Consider the following 16036-nt stretch of genomic DNA (forward strand, 5'->3'; position numbering starts at 1 on the left):
TGTCTTGTTTTGATATCTTATTCAGTCACTCTGAATAATTTTTCAGCAATTGTTTTTGAGATAAAAAGAATTTCTGGGGAAGCTATGACAAATTGATGACAGCTCTGCAGTGAGCAAAGACGATAACTGCACAAATTGGCAAATGGGCCGACATCTTAAAATTGCTCTCTGGACAAAGAGAGGACTCAGGACTGCCCATGTGCATACCTGACAGTACTTCCTTGTGAAGAGACCATAAGACAAATGGTTTCGAGTGGGTTAGAGCTCTGTAAGCCAAGAGAATCGTTATCTATACTGGATCAAACTAGATACATCATGGACTATACTGGATATATTAGTCTGGATATACAAATGAAACTGGGTGATGTCTTAATGATCATACTTGGACAATAAGGAATATGCTATGCTATGCTATGCTATCCATGCCTAAGCCACAGTTCCAAGCCTTCAAAATGACACTGGATTTGCATGCTTTCTTTTCTTAATCTTAATCACTTTTGGAAATTGCTTAAGTGCTTTTTCGATATTAAGAACCTGGAGGTTTCATTACATCATGTGAATACACTACAATACATTGAAAAAAAAGTTCTAGGCAAGTTTAAAGACTTTAAAATTTCTTTTGAAATAAACATCAAAAGAGTGATGAAAATATTGATTTTGGAAAGTTACAAATGGATTAAAGGGTTAAAATTAGAAATAAAATTATTTAAGGATCTTTCCTGTGAAAAAATGTAATTGTTTGAGAAAAAACATTAACATTTTGATATTAAGTATAAAACATGTTCCCACAGAAAAATACTGTTTATCTGGAAAAATATATGATAAGAAGGGTCTTTGAATTCTAGAGGTAACTAGAAAGAATTAAACATTATAATTAAATGAGAAAAGAGCCATTAATATCATATGGAGTAAATTATTCTAACTTGGGACAAATTTAAGGATATTCAGAACCAAAGTATTCAGAAGTTACTTTTAAGATTGTCTATTTTCAACAAAGACTGAGGCGGATTCAAATCTGGATTTAAAAATTATAGATTACAAGAATGATATAGATAACTACACTTGGAACTGGCTGCCGTCTTAATTAAGAATGATATATAAATAATGCATCAGAAGAGTGACTTGGGTATCTTTTTCATTTTGTATTTGCAAAGGAGATGTGTTAAAGTTTTGCAGAACTTTCTGAGAAAAGCCAAAGAAAAAACTAAAAAGGAAAGATATCAAGCTCTGGGACTCTATATTTGCAAAGTGCCAGGAAGATATTTTAATTGCTGGAAAGGAAGACATTCTATGATCTACTTTGATTATTTCTGCCAAATAGATGAAAGGTTTTCCTTTCCAACACAATATTTTAAATTCTGTAATTAAGAAATGTGACCAACTATTTGAATAGACCTACAGAAGCATTTACAATCACACACATCTCATTAATTCACTGTAGCTCATGTGAAACACAAGAATAAATATTTTCAAGTGTGCATTCTATCCATTTTGCAATTTCTTGAATCCTAGTAACTTAAAATGTATCTTTTTTAAAGATAGTGAGAAATATCAATTATAATCCAAAATGTTTAAACGTTCATATTAACATAAGCATTCTTAGGTTCTTTAGCTATATAGCTTTTTTGTGGATATATTTTTATTTTGTTGGTGTGTGAACTTCAAGTTTTCCTTTAAAGTACAATACATGGAATAAGTAAAGGTAAACGTTCCCCTCGCACATATGTGCTAGTCGTTCTCGACTGTAGGGGGCAGTGCTCATCTCCATTTCAAAGCCAAAGAGCCAGTGCTGTCGGAAAACGTCTCCATGGTCATGACTAAATGCCGAAGGCACACGGAACACTGTTACCTTCCCACCAAAGGTGGTCCCTATTTTTCTACTTGCATTTTTTATGTGCTTTCGAACTTCTAGATTGGGAGAAGTTGGAACAAGTTACAGGAGTGCACTCCATTATGCGGTGCTAGGAATTCAAACTGTTGAACTGCCGACCTTTCGATTGACAAGCTCAGTGTCTGTATATGGAATAGACTCAGCCTATTAAATGGGAAGTTGATTACCTTGATAATTCTATAAGGCCAAGAGCTAAACAGACATGATTGATTGCAGTGTTTCTTACTGAACCAGTTTTACACAAAACCCATGCCTAGTAAGGAATTACGGTCATTCCTTTTCTCTTTCCTTACAAAGGAAGCTACTATTACAAAAAATACTGCATAAATGTAACTAATGCATTACTCAAGTTATGTAATCACTTGACTTGTTTCCCCGAAAATAAGACCTCCCCGGATAAAAAGCCCAATTGGGCTTTTGAGCGCATGCATTAAAATAAGCCCTCCCCAAAAGTATTGCAACACAACAATATCCATGAGGTGACCATGTTTGCTGCCTCCTGCACCTCAAAAATAATAAGACCTCCATGAAAATAAGGACAAACGTTTATTTCAGGGGTCAAAAGAAAATAAGACCCTGTCTTATTTTCAGGGAAACATAGTATTTTCTATCTATTTCAATGATATATTGAAATAGTTCTCTATTTTGGGTGCCTGTTTCATTTTAACATTTCCATACAGTGTTAATATTCAGCACATGGTCTAGAATTTAATAAATTCAGCTTCTTCCATCTAATCTCTAAAGACTCACATCTGGAAAATATGTGATCCAGGGTCTTTCCTAATCAAAGCTCATCTGTCTCTCATACACAATTACCACCTTTTTCTAAAAGAAAGTTTTGGAGGATTTCAAATGCAAAAAAAAAAGTGGTCAAAAGGAACAAAGGACAGCAAAAGAACATCAAGAAGCCCTTTACTTCCTTGATACAATTAGCAATAGTCATGGTTGCTTTGAAATAAAGAAAATGTGTCAAGGCATCTGGTTAATCATCTTACATACTAGAGTAAGTCAGTCACTGGGGGGAAGATGCATTTGATGATGTGTTCCTAGGGCACAAAGCATTTCAAAGATTTGAATCATAAAAATGTGTGTGAATGTAGCATCTTTTTAAAGCAGTGAGGCAGTTTCTTCCTTTGTAAGGCATGCAAAAGTTGTTCCCGTTACCTGTGTGTTCACAGACATACACAGGTGAAGCTTCTACTGGAATGGCCAGCAAAGCAGATGTAATGAGGTTTGGTTTTCTGCACCATCACTAAGGTCACAGTATAATGTAGTCTTTGGAAAGACTCTGCATTGTGTTTATTAAATTGTCACTCTATAACTCTGTTGAAATCATTCCATGCTAAACAATTCAAAAGTCTGTTTAGCTATTTTGCATGAGAGCTTTGCATCATCTGGACAGGGCCAAGTGTATCAGACATTTCTATGCCACAGTCTTTTCAGGGTTTTAACTGAATCACTTATCATGATGTCAATAAATTCCCCAAATGCTGTCAAAGCACAGTTGAACTTCATTAATCTATGGGCTGTGCTATTTTAATACCTTCCTTCTGCTGCTACAGTGCTTAAGAGTCCAGTAAGCTTAACATCTACTAGGAGATGGTATACCAATTGCAAGAGAATTATAAATGTCCTTCCACACATTATTCCATCCATCACAGTTAATCAAATCAACAGCAAGTACAATAAACAAGAGGGGCAAAACATTCGCACTACATTAAGCTTTCTTATGATTCTTAGAGGTGCTTCATCCTAAATCATTCCAATGTTTTGTTAAAAAAATCACACTCCTAAGTATAGGTTTCCTATACATTCCTCCCCAGGCAGCATAACCAACTACCCCAAAAGTAAATATTATTGTGAGTTGCTATTGTTATGTTAGCAAAAGATCCATTTCGAAAGATTAAACAAATGTAAAATTTCATTAAGTGGGATTTTATTTTAATTGAAAAGATTGATATAGTCGTACGATACACCCTACTTTGGAAAGATACTGCACAATGTTGCTCGCTTCAGAGAAGTGGCCTTGCTATATTATGCTTCTTGTTCTTTTTTTCTGTTTATTTGCTTGTTTTGGAATGAATATATGAATCTCACGAACTCTAAAAATCTAATGAACTGTGATGTAAAATTTTGTCTACCACAGTCGATAGGAACACAGAAATAAGTATATTTTTGAGAAAGCCTAAAGTGTGAAATTTTAAAGTGCATCAAAATAAAAGTATGCTTTCCAACTCAAATGAAGCAGTGGTTCTATTTTGTGACGTGTCTGATTCCCTACCCACACTGTCCTTCTTAATCTTCACTGTTATTTGTGGAGACTTCCCTGTGAGGAATAGCGAGTCAGCACATCTCCAAACAGGTGGAGATGATATTGTGGCCACAACAAAAGACTGGCAAGAAGCACTGGCCCCACAGAACCTCTCTGGATAAGGAGAGGACAGGAGATCACCCACTTCTGGTGGGTTCTAGACAGCTACTCTTTGCAAGAGAACAGTTTCTATGGGCTTAAGCACTGGGAGATGAAGCAAAGCAATCACTTTCCCATCTGATAGGAGTTGTTTTAAGGACACTAGGCTGACTAATTTCTAACCACTTTGGGAAATTACCTAATTAACTGATTTAAGACTAAAAGAGATCTTCAAAAAAAACAAACCCAAGTTTGCAAAGCTACCTTGTCAGTTTACCTCGATTCAAGAATAAAATAAAAATGAACTATAAGCTTTACAATGTAAAGAACTTTTTTAAAAAAATGGCAAAGGCCCAGTTAAGACTTTAATTTGAAAAAAGTTACAAATGAGTTAAGGACTCAAATAATTTGGAACAGTAGGACTTTTGCTATAAGATTTTGAAAATAATTATGTAAATAAATAGCATCTTCCTGAGAACTAAATGTGTTTAGTCTACCTTAAGTCATAATGTAAATTTGAGACTTTATGATTTCAAAAGTAGACACTAGGGACTAAAGACCCTAGGCATAAATGAGGAAAAAATAGGTTTTGTTAGCATTGGGACAAAATGACAGAAAGTGGTTTTAAATTTTAAATATTCCAGAAGATATTTGAAGAATAGAACAGAAATCTAGCAACCACAATATCAACATCTGCTTCTATTGATAGATTATTTCCAAAAGATGTTAAAGAAAAAATGCTAGATTCAAAAGCAAATACCTTTCGATCTAAAAGAGCGGAAACAAACCTCATCTGATGCAGAAATATTAGAAAACAAAGAAATGCTGGAATTTTTTTAAAAAAATGTGGCTTATCAAACAGAGGTGACAGCTAAAATAGAAATACAAATGATAAACCAGGAGAATGGCATGAAAATGACTCCTTATGGATTTACAAAAGAGTTTTTGTTAAAGGCCTGAAGAAGCAACCTTTGTTGTATGCTTGTTTGAAAAGCAGCTGCAATCATGCAGAAAAATCCTGCCTCCCCCCACCCCCATTTCTCTTAGACCTGTACTAACAAGCATGTAAGCTGGTGTTCCAGCTGCTGGGCTAATTAAGCCACACTCTTAGTATTTTCAAGGACATGCTGACATTCAGAGGCAGCTTCACCCTCTCTCTAGTCTTGAGAGTTTACAAAAGCAAATGCTAAGGCAAAATGGGAAAGAAACTGAGGTTATCCGGAACACTAAAGGCAAATGGCCTATAGAAGATGAAGCACAACAAATGTCTAGTACAAGACTATTCAACTGTCAGGACCACAAGCTACAGTAAGAAGCATATCATGGTGGGAGTTCTGCCTGGAGCCTGGACCTTTGCTTGGAGCTTGGCAGCAAATAGAAAGTGAGTAACCACACTGTAGGAGTACCTCATCCCATCTAGTGCAAGAACATTTGGAAAAAGACAAAGGTTGTGCATTACTTTAAAGACAACAGTATTTGACATTTGACAATAGCATTTGACTTATTACTTAGTTTGAACTAAGTAATAAAAGAATAAGCATCAAAGGACCAAGTTTTAAAGACCTATTCACGAGGCAAAGCTTATCACTTGCAAAGCTTAGAAGGATGGTGATGACCAGAGCAATAGCCTGCTGTTGGGGAAGGTATGTGTTCCAATAAAGCATTTTTTACAGATTTGTTACCCTGTGGTCCTTGGAGAGCAAAGAACCTTCACAATGGGAAAAAGAAAAGCTGCAGAAATCAAATCCCACAACATCTGAATTAAAGATTGTTAGAAGCAAAGAGAAGGAGTACAAGGTTGGCTTGTTTGACCAAGGTTAAAATAAAGCATGTTTCTATAATAATCTAGGAACCCTTGATGGTCTTTTTGCTGATACTAGGAATAAGGTGTTAATGATTTATGCATTTGTGTATAAATAAGAGATGGTTTATAAAAATAAGATAATTTTGCATGTAAGCTTATAAGGGAGGTCAAGAATTACTAAGTTTATTTCTAAGTGTCATGAAGATCAGAAATCACTTCTTTAAATACTTCTTTTCTCTTTTTATTATTTCTTTTCTTTCCTTTTCTTGCACTTTCTATTCTCTATTTTTCTTTTTCTGAGTTTTGTTTATACTGTATTTTTTTATATTTTAAAAAATGGTATTGGTAAGAGAAAAATATAATACCAAAGCTGATATTTTAAAAAATAATATGGATAGAGAAAAGTATAATATCAAAACAAGGAAAAAATAAAATCATTTTTAAAAAATCTTAAAGGAGGAACTTTCCAGGTTTCATTTTTTTCCTCCCTTCCATTGTCCCTAGGCACCAGCCACTACTTATTTGTCCTTTGTTCTTGATACATTGGAGATTATCTCTTATATTTATTTAAATTGTTTCATCTGATTTTAAATTAAACCTTTAACTTTTTTTTCTTATAAATCACATTTCAAATGTCTAAACCTATTTTCCCGTGTGATGTAAGAGGACTTGTATCTAAGAGGGCCATTCCTGCTGGAATTTAGTTAAACTTGCATTAGAAATACATACAGTCAGTTTTGTCATTGCTGCACACTTTTCTATCTTGTTAAAGGAATAACTATCAGTGGCCTTGATACATCTGAGAAGCCCTTCTTTCATAACTCAGCACTCTTAGCTCAACACCCTTTACCCGATGGGTCTGGTTAATACATTCTTATAATTTCAGTTTCTCTTTGTCTACTTGGAGGATGCAGCTGTATTCTCTCTGCCCTTCAGGACCCACCATCCTCGTACTCCTCAATTTTTCTTTTTATTTTCCTAAAGGCTCAGAGCCTCCTTCCGAGAGATCCTAAAAGCTGAATCTAAGTCTCAGCACTGCACAGTATCTTCTCTGCCTCTTACTTCTGCTATTCACTCCAACCCATTGGGATGGCTCCTTGGTTTGAGTTTCCTCCTTAGGGAAAGTTACTTTCTCTGTCTATTGTAGCACCTTCTTTGGTCTGATCAATGTTCACCCTTTCTTTATGCGGAAATAGCAACAGCACTTAGACTTACATACTGCTTCACAGTGCTTTACAGACCTCTGTAAGCGGTTTACAGAGTCAGCATATTGTCCCCAACAATCTGGGTCCACAATTTTACCGGTCTCTGAAGGGTGGAAGGCTGATTCAACCTTGAGCTGGTGGGGATTGAACTGCTGGCAGTCAGCAGAATTAGCCTGCAATACTGCATTCTAACCACTGCGCCACCACTCTAATCCTCTGGTTTTTCTTTTTTCTTGAAAATGCACAAGTTTGAACTTGCCACAAATACATGCCAGGATGTTTTCAGGGAGCATTAAACATAGTCCAAGTGCTGCAGATCAGAACTTCATTATTTTTGAAGTGATCATCAGTAATAAGCTTTGATTTCTTTTGGTTTCCTGCTGAGGCTCTCAGCTTAGGAGTACAGTATTGATTTAGAGGGACATTTTGTTAAGGTTTTTTCCCTACAATTCCTATTGTCAAACTCCCACTTGTCCCCACTATTCATTCATTCATTATTTCCTACCACAATGAAGTTCACCATGTATTTTCCTGATCTAAATGGTATATGATCCTGTGTAAGTAAATCTAAGTCTTATAAATACATGCAGTCATAGGTATACACACACAAACATACAAACACACACCAATTAATGCTCATAAAACATCCTCTGACTCTACTACTTACCTCACAGGCAAAGTTCTGTCTCCTTTCCTTCTGTCCATTTCTCTTTGGGGAACAGGGTACCAACGAAAATTGAGTTTCCAGTTGAATCCTCCGTAAGTCATGTCTGATCCCGCCATGTATTCAAATGTGTCGTCACTGATTACATCAATAATTGGGCATACAACAATTTTCCTATAAAACAACAAAAAAAAATATGCAAATGTATTTTCCTGGCAAGGAACTCTGCCTGGTCCAAACACACATACACACACATCCAGAAAGGTAAAGCTATATCTAAAGGGCTGAATTCCTTTTGAAATCTATTAACACCTTGATGAAATAAATACATTCGAAATCTACTCAAGAGAAGAAAGCATGAAGGCAGGACAGCATGACACTCTGACTACAGCAACTCTCTGCTCCCTTTCCTAAACATTGTTAACAATATATTTGAAGATTTATCCATGCAACCTTGGCAACTGAAAGTAGGAAAAGCTCCAGAGATTGCAGCATCCGTTTGGAGATATGAACTGTGACCAAGTTAGGAAACACAAATACCTGCTTCCACAAGCATTCGAGTGGATTGCTGTTTTTAAAATCCAGACATATTATTCATGGCGCATTAAGCACATCCATACCTTGCGAAATCCATACCATATAAATATGCGCAATTCTCTTTGGGTCTTGCTTCTTCTTTTTTTACCCCAAAGCACAGCATATGTTTTCCTCAAGCAAACCCCAAATGGATAAGCTCAATATACAGACTATTAATAAGAAGCCACAGATCGGAAATGGACCAATGTTTGTTGAGTTTCCACTCATCCACTGTATAAAGAAGCTTTTTATTTATTTTCAGATTCAAAATCTAGCTATACCGATGAAGACAAAAATAGTAATAGTTTTTCACTCGGTGAGGTCTATCAGCGAGAAAACAATCAGAAACATACATTTCCAAGAAACTTAATGAGAAAAAGGGGGGGGGGGGGACATAAAGGAAATTGGGTATGTAGAATTCAAGCTATAAATATGGAAACAAAGATGACAGATTCAGTTCACAATGCAATTAATGACTGGAACCACAGAAAAATATACAACAAGAGGCTAGGCATCCATCTGTCAACATGATTTCATTTCACTGACTCCATCGAAGAGGGATTTGCATGCAATATTCTCAATGGCCACTTCCAGTTCTCTGGCTCTATGAAATGATCAATGTTTTGAGTGGTCTGTCCAACATTTCCAGAAGCTGTTTTCAGGTCCATTCTGTATTGTCTTTTCACTGAGTTCTTGTGTTGTTCTTATGCTAAGAGAGCCAGGGGCAGGTTAAAATATGCTTTTTTTATCGGTGTGTGTGTGTGATCGGGAGGGAGGGAGGGAGGGAGAGGGAGAGGGAGGGAGAGGGAGGGAGGGAGGGAGGGAGGGAGGGAGGGAGGGAGAGAGAGAGAGAGAGAGAGAGAGAGAGAGAGAGATTGAGATTGAGATTGAGATTGAGATTGAGATTGAGATTGAGATTGAAGAATGCCAATATGCTTCATTTGTTCCAGAATGCAGCAGTTATGGGTTGGGTCTCTCAGAGCCCATGGTTTGCTCCACAAACTGCACTGACTTCTGGGTGCAATTCAAGGTGCCGTTATTAGCTGTAAAGCCTTACATGCCATGATTCCAGGGTATTTGTTTCTAAGCATTCCATTATTGCTGGGCAGGAGGAATATGTTGCAGATTCCATCTGCTAGGGATTTTTATTTAGTGGGTCTTAGAAATCATGCCTTTTCCTTGGCTGTTCCTACAACCTGGAACAACAGACTAATAAGATTACTACTAAGACCCCCAGAATCATGCTGAGGAGAAATGGGCAGAAAATAAAATAAAGTAATAAAATAAAATAATAATAAAGGCTAGTCCTGATTCCGCTCACATTTTGGAAAACTCTGAAGACCTAGCTGGTGTTGCTGAATGCTGGTCAACAGAAGAGAATCCCTTGCTTGAAGTTAAGTGGTACGTGGCAGATTGTGGGGAATTCTAGGCCACAGAGGCAATGGGTACAGTTTCTGTGTCGACATATTTAACATTTACATCATTTTTACTATATTCTTATCTTTCCATTTACCTTTACATTTCAATTGCCTTTTAATTCACCTCCTCCCCTATAATTCTGTTTTCTTTCCCAATTTATTCAGTTTTCTATTTGTTTTTGTCTAGATTCATTTTCTATCCAATTGGATATTTTTGTATTGTATTTAAGTTTATTTATATGCCGCCCTTTTCCCTGGGGAGACTCAGGGCGGCTTACAACTTAAAAAGGGGGGGGGAAACAAACTTTTAACATATAGAACAATACATCATTAAAACACAACATTCATACCATTCGGGCGGGTTGCAATCTTTAGCCCCAGGCCTGACGGGATAGCCAGTTTTTAAGGGCTGTGCGGAAGGTCTGGAGGGTGGTGAAGGTACGAATCTCCACGGGGAGATCGTTCCATAGGGTCGGAGCTGCCACCGAGAAGGCTCTCCTCCGCGTGGTTGCCAGTCGACATTGACCGGCGGATGGAACTCGGAGGAGGCCTAATCGGTGAGATCTAATTGGTCGAATGGAGGTGATTGGCAGTAGGAGGTCTCTCAAGTACCCAGATCCACTACCATGAAGGGCTTTATGGGTGACGAGTAGCACCTTGAAGCGTACCCAGAGATCGACAGGTAGCCAGTGCAGCTCGCGGAGGATAGGTGTTATGTGGGTGAAGCGAGGTGCACCCACAATCGCTCGCGCGGCCGCATTCTGGACTAGCTGAAGTCGCCGAATACTCTTCAAGGGCAGCCCCATGTACAGCACATTGCAGTACTCCAGCCTAGAGGTCACAAGGGCACAAGTGACTGTTGTGAGAGCCTCCCGGATAGGATGTAATTGTTTCTCTTTTGTTTAGGGGTGCCTGAGTGTGAGAGACACACCAGCAGACTCAAAGTAGGCATTTTCCAAATTTTCAACATGCCGAGCCCAAAAGTTTCACTGCTGAAGGAATTCAACAAGCAGGACTTGAATACAAAACCTCCCAGTTGCATTTCCAAGCAATTGCTTCTGATACAGCAAGTCACATTGTACTGTAGATATGCTGCTATAGTAATTGCTAGAAGCTATTGATAATCTTATCCTTTTTAAAATTCCCTTTGAAAACCATCCATATTTGTAGCCCCCATTTTATGTATCACATATTGTCTATGTGAAGATATGCCTTCTTTTGTGTATTCTTGGAAAATTGCAGGCTCTATTATTTTGGAACTATTAATTCTTAGCAAAATCTTAATTAATGGGATGCATAGGCTTTATTCAAGTACATCTACATATCTTTGTATGTGACTAAAATAGCAGGCAACTGTGAGAGGGAAGCACCACCTTTTTTTTTTAATGTCTCTGAAGAGGTCATAAAGCATTTCCCATGTGAGATAACAGACAAAGTTCTGAAACTGTATTTGCTTTCTGCATTTTCTACAAATTAGTATTTATGTCATCCGGGATTTTTTTTACCTGATTATAATGGCTGATTGGGCCACAGAAAACAAATGTTTAGATACTATTATATTCTTACCTCACCTTCCCTGTGGAAACTGAAAGCAAGACTCACATAAACAATTCTTAGAGGAATCTTAACTACTGCAAAATACTTCAGTGAATGAATCCAGATCTTCCTGGTGCAAATCCATATTTCACACTGGATGTCAGTAGGTCTTTTAACTGACAAGTCAGAGGAAAAATGGACCCATTAAGCTGGAAGGCACTGTTTTAAAGCCATCAGCAAAGTACAGTATATGGGCTTCCAGCAGCAGACAAGCATTCTTCTGTTCTTTTATTGAAGCAAGACATTTCTGATAGTTGAGATACAAACAGCAAGAAAAGAGTGGTTAGTAACAAACAGACTCCTAAAAGAGAGAGAGGGGGAGGAGGGAGGGAGGAGGGGGGGCAGAGGCTGTCATAGTAACAGAACCTGTTCTTAATTCTCACCTGTCTTCCTTTATTCTTGCCAGCAGGGGCTCCAGCCAACCTGTAGTGCATTCACAGTGTGCATCCAGGAAAGTGATGACCTGGCCTTTAGAAGTGGCAGCACCTCTAAGCCGAGCTCGAATCAGCCCCGACCGTTGTTCCATTCTAATAATTTTTACTGGCACTTGCAAGTTTCTTACATAATTCTCTAATGGAAGCTTCAGAAAATCTGCCAAATGCCATTAAGAAAGAAAATACAACAAAGTTTAAGCTCAACAAAGAGATGAAAAAAACCCACCAATATTCGAAGGAAATGGGAATGAGGTAGGGATAGGGATGGGGATAAGGAGAGGGAAAGGGGGAGGGAGAGGGAGAGGGAAAGGAGAGAATAGAATCTACAAGCTGACTGCTTTCTTCTTTCCATAAAAAATAACCAAAAAGGTAAAACACTTCTGAATACAGAGAAAAACAACAACAAAAAGAGAGAGCTTTTGTTGCTTTATAAAATACAAAAAGGGAAAGAACAATAGGAAGAAGAGGAAAATAGAAAACCAACACCACTCAATTAAACACAACATTCTTTATTTTACAGGATCTTAAGAATACAGTTATCTATATATTATTGCATAAAAATAAAGCACCATTCAGACAAATAAAACACCAACTGCATTGCTGTCTTAACTGTGTATATACATTTTAAAAGATATCCTGCAGCCACCAATCCCCACGCCACTTCATTCCCATATAATTCATGGGTAGGCACTCAATGTGGGTCCACAAAGCATGGAAGATCATTTCATTGCCTACAGAATGTACTCACTTCAGATGGTGGCACAAAGGGAAGGCTTTCTATTTCTGGATTAGGATCAATCATAAGCCCTCTAGAGTATATTTTGCAACCCACTTGAAACAGCAGTCACTACTACTCAGTCTGATTCTAATTTCTCTAGCAATTTAGAAAGAAAATATTCTTCTAGGATACAATGAAATAATGATATAGCAGGGGAAATGAAATAAACAGATTATTGTAAAATGAATTAAAAGATTCTGACTGCTACACTATTTGTATTTTTTTTTTAAAAAAAAAAACCTACCTTAATCCTAAAACATATTTCAGGGAACAAGCTTCATTGAACTTAATGAGATTGCTAAATAAAGTGGTACAGGATTATGCTATAAAATACTCCTCTTAAAAGTCAAATAAACATGTTATTAAGCACAAAATAAAAAGCAGCCCAACCTTAAGAGATAAAAAAGTATCAGAAATGTCATCATCGTACTTTCAAATATTTTCTTAATAATATTTTCAATATGCACCAAAAGGATCCAACTCCATATGGAGGAACACACTTCCTGGGCAGGGAATTCTGAAATTTAGGAGCAATTCCTCAAAATGATTGCAAGCCTGGACAATTTCTATTGGCTTGAGGGACACAGCAGCCTTTGGGTTGGGCCAGAACACATTTTTTGGAAGATCACAGAAGCAATAAAATGGATTCCTTAAGTCTTTGCAAGATTGAAGGCATCCATTTTGTTTTTAGCCCTCAGACCATTCTCTACTAAAATGATTGCCCCTGGTCACTTGTTGTGGCTCTGGTGACAGGATTTTAATGGACCAATGTGGAACCAGGGCCACATTTTTCATAGTCCTTGCTTAATATGATGTGTGAATCCAGCGTCTGCCTCTTATTCAGTAGCAGAGAACTGTATCTCAGCTCCACTGTGAAAATCAAAATCTGACTGAAGACTTTTTCATGCTGTTAGAACGCCACAGGCTGCAAGACTGGAAGGAAGCACCCATTCTTCTTCCTGAGATAATAATCAGTTAGCTGAATTCAGATGCCATTATAAAAAACAGTTTCTCTCTCAGGCAGGGAACTTTTTTATTGTTATGAAGAGAATGAGCCGACGTATGCATTGTGCTCACGTTTTTCTCATCTTGGAAGAATAGCTTCAGAGCACTTTACTTCTGCTATTAATCCTGCCAATTATGGCTTAATCAACACCCCATGATTAAGCAAGCCATGGCTAGGCTGCCACTACATGCTCTGAAATTTTGAAAAAGAAGGGAACTCTTGACATAAGGTCTTAAGAAAGATTTTATAATATTCAATTCATCACAGCTTCTTTCAAAGCAAAGGCAATCCCACTTTTACATGAATAAATGATCAACAAGTGATCTGTTGAAGTGCCCTCAACAGGCACTAAAATCGACTAGATGTCTTGTATTACCACTCCAAAAGTTCTCCAGCTGGGAAAGTAAATTTGGTGGGCTGGGAAGGTTGAATAGGCCAAAGACATCTCTACATTCTGACCAAATGAACAAGATAAAAAAGTGTTTTTAGCATATTGCCCCCATCAATCTGGTCCTCATTTTACTGACCTCAGAAGGATGGAAGGTTGAGTCAATTTTGACCCAGTCAGGATTGAACTCCTGGCTGTGGAGAGAGTTTGTCTTCAATACTGCATTCTGACCACTGTGCCACCATGACTCCTATTGTTTTGTGACTTGTTCTCAGAGAATCCCACGTAATTTCTCCCTTGAGATCAAAATTTAAGAAAAACCTGTTCTGCTCCATCAATACACATTCTTTTTGCTTTTTATAATCATTTGTCTACAATGGTAAAATGGGCTCTAAGTTGTGTTTTCCTCCACACTGCTCTAGCCATTCTCTTCAGAAAAATCCCAGATAGTGTCGTTACAAGATTTGCTAAGTAGTACTAAAGAAAGGATATAAAGAAAGAAAGCTACCCCTTGCCCACAATACTGTTCAAATGTTAATGAGTTTTATTTTTGGACATCCTTACCTCTTTCACTGGCATCATCTACCAAGATGATCTCAGAAAGTAGGTAGTGTGGAGACCGATTGATAACACTGTAAATAGTACGAAGCAAAGTACTCCAAGCTTCATTATGAAACACTATGACTACACTTGTGGTGGGTAGGTCATCAGCGTAGACTTTTGTCTTACATCTGCCAAATGAAAAAAAGAAAGAAAAGAAGCAACAGAAAATGTATTCAGAAATCATGGCACTAAATAACAATGTATAAGTTAATAAAGTTTCATAGACTAGGCCGCAAGGTTCCATACAGAAAGAAAGTGGAATATTAATCTTTGAAATCTGTAACAAAGATACACCTGATAACAAAAAAGGGATAAAGAAGCGAAAGACTGATATTAATTTTAAGGTTTGTGAAAACTACCTCATTAATATGCTTTATTTTTGGTAAATGCTGAATATAAGGATCACTATTTCTAAATGAATTACATGATATGAAATGAAAAACCTTCAGCACTAAATATCTGCCACAGTGGAAGAGAACAAATGGAAATATGTAATTCCTATGCATAATTATTATTTCTTGAAGAAAATGGGCAAACAAAAAATCTGTATATATAAACATATATCTGCCCAAAACAATATGCTTCAGCATTGCTCTCCTACTCTTTTCATCTTCTAAAAACCAATCTTCTCAAAATTTGTCCAATGTGTCTTTGGTTGTTCACAACTGAAGACAATGAGAGAGGCATTGAACCCACAAAAATCAAAGATTAATCAACAGTTACGCAAAATAAATCCTACGATGGAAAGAACATATTCATGCACTATATGTACAAAATTAGATCCTGTATAAATATATACCACATGGTCAGCCACTATGTATGTTGCAATAACACTGTATGGGACTTAGATCCTGTCCTTTTCCAGCTTTATTGGATGAAAAGAAATAATGGAATCAAAAGTCCTGAAATGAATCATTTAGGCCAGCAGTGGTCCATGGACCACTGGTGATCTGTGAGAAAATTTTGGTGGTCCACAGAAACATTATTTGCATTTTTTATACAGCACTAAATCATGGGCCCCTTTGGCCAGATATGTGCAATGCACACTTGTGTTGCTGCAGAAAGTCTCCCCCTTTGGGGTATTTTTGTGGGGGACAGAGGAGGCAGATATTCAGACTTGGGGCCTGCTTCCTGGTGCGGGGCTTTGGGCGAAGGCTGGAGGGAAGCACCGCTGGTGGCAAGGAGCCGGAGGGCCTTGTTGCAATGGGACTGTATCATGGCCTGGAACTGGCTGACCATCTCTGCCTGCTGTGCCTCCAGGCA

At 37.5% G+C, this 16036-nt stretch overlaps 1 protein-coding gene across 5 annotated transcripts in view; it reads right to left on the reverse strand.

The window, feature by feature from the left end:
- Positions 1-16036, reverse strand: part of GALNT13 (polypeptide N-acetylgalactosaminyltransferase 13) — a 226297-nt gene that overhangs the window by 77662 nt on the left and 132599 nt on the right. For all 5 annotated transcript variants that reach the window (XM_087710428.1, XM_087710435.1, XM_087710413.1 and 2 more), the window contains exons 4-6: positions 14735-14901; positions 11948-12155; positions 7978-8148 (exon numbers count right to left, since the gene is read on the reverse strand). In XM_087710428.1, coding sequence (XP_087566554.1) covers positions 7978-8148; positions 11948-12155; positions 14735-14901 — 546 coding nt within the window. The remainder of the gene's footprint in view (positions 1-7977; positions 8149-11947; positions 12156-14734; positions 14902-16036) is intronic.

This window comes from Thamnophis sirtalis, unplaced genomic scaffold (genome assembly GCF_051295495.1).
Source record: "Thamnophis sirtalis isolate CommonGarterSnake01/CBP01778 unplaced genomic scaffold, rThaSir2_p1.2 scaffold_1, whole genome shotgun sequence".
NCBI lineage: Eukaryota > Metazoa > Chordata > Lepidosauria > Squamata > Natricidae > Thamnophis > Thamnophis sirtalis.